Raw genomic sequence first — 8,957 nt, 5'->3', positions numbered from 1 at the left:
AGGGGCGCGAGCGATGCGGGCTTCTCACACTAGACGCTCTGCCCCGAGCCTGGACATTACACCATGCTATGCATCCGAGGACCCCCGGAGTAGGGCTTGGCCAAGAGGGGCACAGAGTGGACGCTGGGAGAGGTGGCACACGAATTCCAAGATCTCAGGAGAGACGCGGACAACGGATGCCCCAGAGCCGGTAGTGGAGGCCGGCGTCGCGCAGAATCAGGGGGTCGGGTGTTCTGGGGAGCAGCTGAAAGTGCAGAGCTCCGCACAGCACGAAGTTCGCTTGAGGTGGGAACTTTGAGGGTGGCAGAGTCAGGCTCTCCCTGTCCCGAAGATCTGGGGCAGGCGGTGTTTGGCAGTACAGATTTGTGGTTTAGATATAAGGGTATCCAAGGAAGGTGGGGACCGAGACTGCCGCCAACGAGCCGGAGCTCGGTGTGGACCAGAGTATGAAGGACAGTGATGGGCACCCAAACGAGAGAATGTGAACCCCTGGCAACTCCGTAGCTCCGGGGTACGGGCCCAAATGCTCTAAGGGGCCGCCCGGGAGCGCCCAGCAGAGACGGCTGGAGAAGCTGTTGTGGGACAGACAGGGGACAGCCCAGCTGGGGCATGGCCGGCGGGCCAAGAGTCGAGGCCAGGACTGGGCACCCGGGTCGAGGTAGAGTGGGTGTCTGGATGGCTGGTCATGGGCCAAGACGAGGTCAAGGGTATCTCACGCCCAGGAGAGTAAAGATGTGAGGGGCGATGCGCGATCAGAGAGCCAGAAAAAGTGACCGCAGGGCCGGTCCTGGCTGGGTCGCGGCCGTGCTCTCTGGGCGCCGGGGCCCTCGAAGACTGCATCCAGGGTGGTGGCCACAGACAAGGGACGGTGGAGGGGCCGCGCGGGGTTTCCAGGCTCGGATCCCGAGGCGCGCAGACCCCGCCCCTCCGTGAGCCCCGCCCCCGGGGCGGGCCAGCCATCTGCTTCACATCCACGCCGCGCCTCCTCCTTCTCCTCGGCCTCCCTGGCCCCAGGAATGCGGCCTCGGCTGCGGGCGGGACGCGCCTGCAGAGGGGGAGGGCGCCTTCGCCTGGCCCTGATGACCGGCCCCCCGGACCTCAACTTCGCTGCTCAGACTTCTCTGGAGACCGGCAGGCAGACTATGACCTGGCTCTTCATGCCCTTGCCGTCGGGGGTTATGCTCAGGATGGGAGGGTAGGAGCTGAGCTTCTGGGGAACCTCCTCCGCTGCTGAGAGAGCTCAGAGAGTCCAGTTTCCCTCAGCAGTGTGGACCAAGGCATCCTGGTTTTCACCTCCACAAAGTGAGGCTGATGTTGGTACCCAGCTGGCGGGCTAGGTGATCCCTGTGTTCACATATGAAGAGGGTTTAGTAGAGGGAGGCTTTTTGTGATACACTGCTTTTTTCTCTCTTTACTCCCCCTTGTTAGGTTCCCCATCAAGGCTCCCCTCCAGCCAAGGGAACAATGAGGCAGGAGAGTCTGAGTGAGCACTCCCCTAATCACCTTGTGTGCAGGTGTGGTCTTTGGGACAAATACAGTAGTGGAGCCAGGCACCCCAGTCCCAAAAAGAGACTTAGTCTCGGTGTTGAGGAGGACTGAAGGATTGAGATTTCTGTCTTATGGTGTGATCTGGGGACACCACCTTGAGGGCCTGTAGGAGAGAGTATGGTCTCTGCCCTGCCTGTCCCAGAGTTCAGAGAACAAGGAGCTACGATGGAGGACAGAAAAGACCAGCAAGGGAAGTCCTGGAGAAGCTGCAAAGGGAAAACCCTCACAGGTGATAAATGGGTCTGTCTCCTGTTTTGAGGACTTGGAGTTTTGTTTTGGGGGCCATGGTAACCCCAGGGGGCTTTGCACAGAGGAGGTGCCAGGCTTGGCGGTCCTCTGTCCTTGTACTGGATGGAAAAGAGAACTCAGTGAAAAGTTGTGGGATTTTAATGGCTTTAAGAGTTTTGGTGGTCTCAGAGTTAGAAGCTGTGCTGTAATCCTAAAAGCATGCCATTCGAATCCACCTGCTGCTCTGTGGGAGGACAGGCAATTTCCTCCCATGTGATTAACTGCCTCTGAAAACCCTCTGAAGGGTCAGCTATGGGTTTGTTCTGACTCGACAGATGTTGCTTGAAGGGCAGAAGTGACTGCTTCTTGATGGATCTGGTGTGGACCGAGAGGGATATTGCCTGGATCTCCTTGACACAGATCGGGAAGCTGAGGGACAAGGTGGTTGAGGAATCCCATTTGCACTGGTTGCCTGTGCCAGAGGCTCCCTGTCAATGCCAGCACCTAGGAGAATGGGCTGGGTGAAATTCTGGAGGCGAGGGGAAGTCCCTGAGTGCTGTCTGTGGATAAATACCAGGGAAAGGGTGTGGGGGTACAAGAGTGAATGCAGGCAGAAGCAAGTCCTGGTGCCAGCAGGTGCCTGAAATCAGAATGGGTCCTCTTGTGTGGCCTGAGTGGCTTGGGGAACCTCTTTGGTGGTGTTTGAGGGGAAGCAGGTGACACTGGCCTGAGAGCTTTGTGTGGTGTGGGCATGATGGAGAGGTTTAAGAAGAGGGAAACTAATAGCTCAGTTTGTGGGGAACAGTATTCTGCATGGGGTCAGCTCCTGGGGGACTCACAGAACACTCCCTGTGCCAAGCTCCCTGCCTCCACCTCACCTTCCCAGAGGTGTCCCACCAGGTTCTTTTCCAGGAAGGAAAAAACTACTGTTTTCAGACTTGTTCTGTTCAGAGGAGACTAATATAGGCACTGACTTGATTGAGGCGGTGGCATTTCAGGCGGTTGAGGCATGCTGGAGTGGGGACTGGGTTCCTGCCATGATGGGCTTGACAAAAGAAACACAGAGATGTCTAGAGCTTGCTCTCAGAGTCCTCTGGTCCAACACAGGCTGGAGGATACATCACAACTACGCTCTTAGTGTGTGGCCCCCATCATCAGTCGTCACACCAAACCTACAGGCCTCGGGTCTGCAGTGAGGAGTACAGCTCCATGAGGCTAACCACCATACCTGAGGTCACAGGATTCACACCCAACACAGCCAGACTCCTTGCCACAACACAGACAGGAGGGTGGGCCAGGCTTGCAGGCTGATCCAGGGCCATCTTGGAAAGTTGCTTGCAGGAGGGAACCCCAGTCCAGGACTAGTAGAAGGAACAGCAGAGTGATGGGCAGATCTGCTTGGACAGGATCCCTCTCAGATGGACATGTAGGGGCTCTGTGCCAGAACTGGGTGGGTGAGGTCACTATTTTTATCTTATTTTTGAAAAATATGCTGAGACCTTTTGCTGTCTTTGACATTTCCACAGGTCCCACTTCTGGCCTGAGGAAGAACTGGTCCTATAGTGTTTACAGGGAGGGATAGGATGCCATCTTGACCCTCCTCTGAAGTTTGAGTAGGAGACCCTCATTCCACCCTGATGGCCTGGTGTGGGGTCTGCTGCACCCTTTCTCAGGAAACCAAGCCTCTCAGGGCCCAGCCTTCTCCCACTCTGTGTTTTGTTTCTAGATTCACATTCTCCTGGAGAAGCAAACTTATTTTCAAGTGTGAATGGCTGCTGGGTGCCTTTAGGAATAGCATCAAGTGCTTTTTGGGCTTTGTGGAAATCTGTAGCCACAACGATTGTACCCTCATCCCTGTCACCTTTGGATACAGGGGTCATGGCTTCACTTGGGCTATTGTTAATGTGTAGTGCAGTGGGAACCCACGCATAGCTGACCTTCCAGTGGGTTTTCAGAGACAGTAAATCGCGGGGAGGAGACTTCCCCTCTGCAGCAGCTGGTGGACAGGAACGGCTTACCTTTAGGTAATCAACGCAGCTCCTTACCACTAGGCTACCAGAGCTCCCTAAACGAGGGAGATCGCTCATCTTCCCCCACCCCGCACCCCCTCCAGATCAGCTGGTGGATACCAACCTTTGGGCTGCTGTCACCAAAGTATTTCCCTGTCCACTGGGCCACCAGAGCTCCCCACTTGGACAATGATGGTTAAATCTTTGCACACAGCCACCCCAGTACTTTATGAATGTAGACCCCACATCAACCCAAAGTGTGGCCATTAGAAATCATTTACCCATTTGAGGCTAAATACAGTTAAATGTAGGAAGCCATGCTGCTAACTCAGAGGCAGTGCCTCTCTGATGGTAGGAATCCACCAGCCGTGTACTCTGCACCTGTGCATTTTGCAGCCTAAGTAAAACCCGCTGGAAGGTCAGCTATGAGTCAGTTCTGACTTAACAGCAGTGAGTTCTCCACCTGTCTTGCCTCCATCACAGGTGCCCCCGCATGGAGGTGGCACCTCATACCCAAGAGTCTCTACCCCCACTTTGGAATTGCAGCTTCTTAACCACCAGAGCTCCCTTCTACCCCTGCTTTGGAATCTTTTTCCCCTCCCAACTCAGAGGCTGAACTTCTGCCCTGGTGTACAGCCCTCAGCTGGGCATCAAAGGGTCCTTTCTAACCCTTCAAGCCCAGCCTGGAACATCCAATCCCTGACACCCAACTGACCAGACCCAACCCTCAAGGATGCCCAGGACCCTGCCAGCCTCCATGCTGCCACTCCTTCTCTCAGACCTCTTTTCTCAGTCGTAGTGCCTGGGGAGGGAGGCCTTCCAGGTCAAGGTAGTATGTCCCCTACCTTTTCCCTTTGTTCCCTCCCTTTGCGCCTGGACTTGGCTTTCTCTTTCACTGCGGGGGGGTGTGGGTGGAGGGGTGGAGATGGTCCTGCCCCGCTGCCAGGTTTAGGTCACCCGGCAGGATAGCAGAAACAGTGGTGGGCAGGAAGGAGCACATGCAGGCTCAGTAACCCTTCCTCTACCCGCAGCTCCCTCGTGCTAGCGTGCTGCACAGGCTGGAGGCAGCAGGGGGACGAATGCGGGATAGGTGAGTGGGCTTTTCTGAGGGGTGGGGAGCGTGGAGAGCAGGAGTGTAGGAGTAAGGCGCTGCAGCTCAAGCCCCTCTCGTTACCAGCGGTGTGTGAGGGCAACTCCACATGTTCGGAGAACGAGGTGTGCGTTCGGCCAGGCGAATGCCGCTGCCGCCACGGGTACTTCGGTGCCAATTGCGACACCAGTGAGCACGGGATCCGACAGGGTTGGAGCTGGGCAGTGGGGCGGGGATCTCAGAGCTGGGAGGCTGGGGTAGGTAGGGTCTGGCCTAGGAACTCAGCTCGGCTTGGGGAGAAGGGGCAAGTTGGGAGCAGGGAATGAAGGGATTGTGGATGGGACCGCCAAGGTTACAGTTTGGCGAGTTCACGAGCACCTTCCACTCGCCACTGCAGAATGTCCGCGTCAGTTCTGGGGTCCTGACTGCAAGGAGCTGTGCAGCTGCCACCCGCACGGACAGTGCGAGGACGTGACTGGCCAGTGCACGTGCCACGCGCGACGCTGGGGCGCCCGATGCGAACATGCATGCCAGTGCCAGCATGGGGTGTGTCACCCGTGGAGTGGAGCGTGCCGTTGCGAGCCGGGCTGGTGGGGCGCGCAGTGCGCCAGCGCGTGCTACTGCAGTGCCACGTCACGCTGCGACCCTCAGACCGGCGCGTGCCTGTGCCATACTGGCTGGTGGGGCCGCAGCTGCAACAACCAGTGCGCCTGCAACACGTCACCCTGCGAGCAACAGAGCGGCCGCTGCCAGTGCCGAGAGCGCACGTTCGGCGCGCGCTGTGAGCGCCTCTGCCAGTGCTTCCACGGCCGCTGCCACCCGGTGGACGGCACATGCGCCTGTGAGCCGGGCTACCGGGGCAAATACTGCCGCGAGCCCTGTCCCGCCGGCTTCTATGGTCAGGGCTGCCGCCGTCGGTGAGCACGGGCCCTGGAGAGGGCGGGAGTGGGGGAGGGATGGGCGGGGAACAGCTCATCAGTCTCTGCTGAGCCTCCCACCTCTCCGCAGATGCGGCCAGTGCAAGGGCCAGCAGCCGTGCACGGTAGCCGAGGGCCGCTGTTTGACTTGCGAGCCGGGCTGGAATGGCACCCAGTGCGACCAGCCGTGCGCCGCCGGCTTCTATGGTGAGGGCTGCAGCCATCGCTGCCCCCCGTGCCGCGATGGGCACGCCTGCAACCACGTCACTGGCAAATGCATGCGCTGCAATGCGGGGTGGATCGGAGACCGGTGAGTACAATTCACCCTTATCAGGCCCCAGAAACAGTTCATCTAACCCTCCCTCAGAGCTTTACCACAGACCCTCTTGGGGTCTTTGGGTCCCCTTGTCCTTACTGATGACTTCTCCCTGCCTTCCCAGGTGTGAGACCAAGTGCAGCAACGGCACCTATGGTGAGGACTGCGCCTTTGTGTGCGCGGACTGCGGTAGTGGCCACTGTGACTTCCAGTCTGGGCGCTGTCTGTGTAGTCCTGGCGTCCATGGGCCCCAGTGAGTGCCCAGGAGCTCAAAAGGAGCTGTGGTGGCAGGAGTGAGTGTGTGTGTGTGTGTGTGTGTGTGTGTGTGAATGTTGCCATGTCCAATCCCAGGGGCTTTACGCTGGCTGAAGTGATGGGGCCTAGGATATCCCTCCCCGCCGTTTCGAGGGACTTGGTGTTGAATGCAGAGATTAGGGTCTGGTCCCTCAGCACTGTCCATCCACAGAGGAGCCAAACCTAGAAATGAGCCTTTCGCTGGGTGACCACAGCCCTGTACCCTAAAGCCTGCCCTGTTGCACATAAAACTTTGCAAAATTACACACACACACACACACACACACACCCTACCTGTGTGTGCCCGTGTGCTCAGAGGTAGGGTGGGGTTTCACTCTGTGGAGGTCGAAACTGGAGAACCTGATTCCTCTTTAGGGCAGGTTGGGGGAACCCCACTGGAGGGCCGTTCTGCCCTGCTCTGATCCCACATCCTCTTTAGCTGTAATTTGACATGTCCCCCCGGGCTCCATGGCGTGGACTGCACCCAGGCCTGCAACTGTCACGAAGAATCCTGCGATCCAGTCACCGGTGCCTGCCGCCTGGGTGAGTGGCGTCCGGAAGTGGGGATCCAGAGGGGAGACCCAGCGCCAGTGCTGATCCCTTGCACCGCTCCCCACAGAGACCAACCAGCGCAAGGGCGTGATGGGAGCTGGCGCCCTGCTTGCCCTTCTCCTGGGCCTGCTCCTCTCTTTGCTCGGCTGCTGCTGCGCATGCCGCAGGAAGGACTCAGGGCGCAGGTGAGGCCCCATCCCACGCTCGCTCTCGCCAGCTCTGCCCAGGCTGTCAGGTCCAGCCCCTCAGTTTGGGCTTTGGTCTCACTCTTCCCCGCTTCACTGATCCTTAACTAAAGCCTCCCCTGGCAGGGAACTCTCTCTAGGGAGGAAAAAGGCACCCCAAAGGCTATGCGGGCGCTTCAGCCGCATCAGCATGAAGCTGCCTCGGATCCCACTTCGAAGGCAGAAGCTGCCTAAGGTCGTAGGTAAGGACACTGGTTGGGGGGGGGTCATTGGGGAAATGTTTCCCTCCAATACTGGACAGATAGCTGGGCATCAGGAGGGGTGACCAGAGGAAATGGTAAAGTGTGAGTAGAGCAGGGGAATGAATGCTCGCTTCTGTGAGTGATGGTGGTCTGTGGCCCTCCGGGCCAGGCGTTCTTCCTTGCTTCCGCTCTTCCAAGTCTGCACAAGTAAGCTGAACATCCCAATATGGAAGTGCCCTGTTTTCTGGATCCCATCAGGGCACTGGTCCTTTCCCCCTTGTTTTAAAAGCTGGGGGGGGGGGTGAGAACTCCTGGGAGGTAAAGATGGAGGTAGAAAAACCCATTTGGGCCATTATGTAATGCGGGATCTCTGGACTTGACATCCTGTGAAGTGAGGCAGGCTGGCCCCAGCCTACTGGTGGTAACAGTGCCAACTGCTACCACTTTGGTCTAACTCTCTCCAGCATATTAACTGCATGCTTGCCCAGTATACTTGCACTGTTGTGACCCGTATCTACCTTGTTCATGGCCAGCTGGGCTGGTGGATGTGGTCACTTCATCAACAGACATCATGGCTTGTTTCTGAGGGTACAGTCTGGGCAGGCCCAGCCCCTGGCAGCCATGCCTCCCTCCTCCCCCAGTAGCCCACCACGACCTGGATCACACACTCAACTGCAGCTTCCTGGAGCCACCCTCAGGGCTGGACCAGCCATCCCCTTCCTGGTCCTCTAGGGCCTCCTTCTCTTCTTTCGACACCACTGACGAAGGCCCGGTGTATTGCGTACCCCATGAGGGTGAGTGCAGCCCTGTTTGGGCGTTTCTCCAGCCCAGAGTTTAGCAAACTGGAAAATGTTCAGAGGGAGAGCTCTGGGCTCCCACAGGGTGGAACATGTTAGTGATGCTAAGTGCTGTAGGGAGACAGGGCAGGGCTTGCTAGACTGAGCACTGCAGGGATGGCTCAAACAGCCCAGGTGTAATTTAGGGGAGGGGAGATTAGGAAGTTATTTTAGTGGCATGGTCTGCTGCTAATTCAAAGGCCACGCATCAGTTTAAATCCACCAGTGGTTCTGTAGGATTAAGATCCTCTCCTTCCATTAGGATTTACAGCCTAGAAAACCCAGTGGCAGCTTGCTTTGAGGGAGCGCTAAGTCCGTGGGGCAAGGTGAAGGGACAGCAGAGGAGTGTCAGGGAGATCTACAGAGCAAGAGATGGGTGCACCTGCACCAAGAGCTTGTGACCCACAGCAGGAATGAGGCTGTCATCTTTCCTTACAACCACTCCCCTGGGTGACTGTGGGCAAGTGACTTCTAAGCCTCACCCCTGAAAGAAAGTATGGAATCTTCTGGAGTGCCTTAGAGTTGGAACCGACCCATAGCTGACCCTCCAGCAGGTTTTCAGAGACGGTATATCACATGGTAGGAGACTAAGGAGCAGCTGGTGCATTCAAAAGCAGAGCTTTGCGATTGTAGCGCCGCTCCTTACCACTAGGAATGAATTAAACCCATTTACAAGTCCATGGTGTGGCAGGGCAGGGGATGCCAATGCACGGGGAGCTTGTCTCCTCTCACGCACTTAG

The 8,957-nt window shown here is 57.4% G+C and overlaps 1 protein-coding gene across 1 annotated transcript in view; it reads left to right on the top strand.

Annotated features, from left to right (window-relative positions):
* Positions 1–744: 744 nt before the first annotated feature.
* SCARF2 (scavenger receptor class F, member 2) overlaps positions 745–8,957 on the top strand; it is a 9,320-nt gene continuing 1,107 nt past the window's right edge. Inside the window, exons 1-12 of the mRNA XM_006902533.1 lie at positions 745–929; positions 1,015–1,195; positions 1,429–1,514; positions 4,817–4,875; positions 4,963–5,064; positions 5,273–5,792; positions 5,884–6,102; positions 6,233–6,361; positions 6,842–6,945; positions 7,022–7,139; positions 7,266–7,381; positions 8,023–8,175. Coding sequence (XP_006902595.1) covers positions 745–929; positions 1,015–1,195; positions 1,429–1,514; positions 4,817–4,875; positions 4,963–5,064; positions 5,273–5,792; positions 5,884–6,102; positions 6,233–6,361; positions 6,842–6,945; positions 7,022–7,139; positions 7,266–7,381; positions 8,023–8,175 — 1,972 coding nt within the window. The remainder of the gene's footprint in view (positions 930–1,014; positions 1,196–1,428; positions 1,515–4,816; positions 4,876–4,962; positions 5,065–5,272; positions 5,793–5,883; positions 6,103–6,232; positions 6,362–6,841; positions 6,946–7,021; positions 7,140–7,265; positions 7,382–8,022; positions 8,176–8,957) is intronic.

This window comes from Elephantulus edwardii, unplaced genomic scaffold (genome assembly GCF_000299155.1).
Source record: "Elephantulus edwardii isolate Elephantulus edwardi_28Jun2011 unplaced genomic scaffold, EleEdw1.0 scaffold00424, whole genome shotgun sequence".
NCBI lineage: Eukaryota > Metazoa > Chordata > Mammalia > Macroscelidea > Macroscelididae > Elephantulus > Elephantulus edwardii.
Note: the sequence above shows the minus strand (reverse complement) of the source record. Positions and strands in the feature narration are given on the sequence as shown.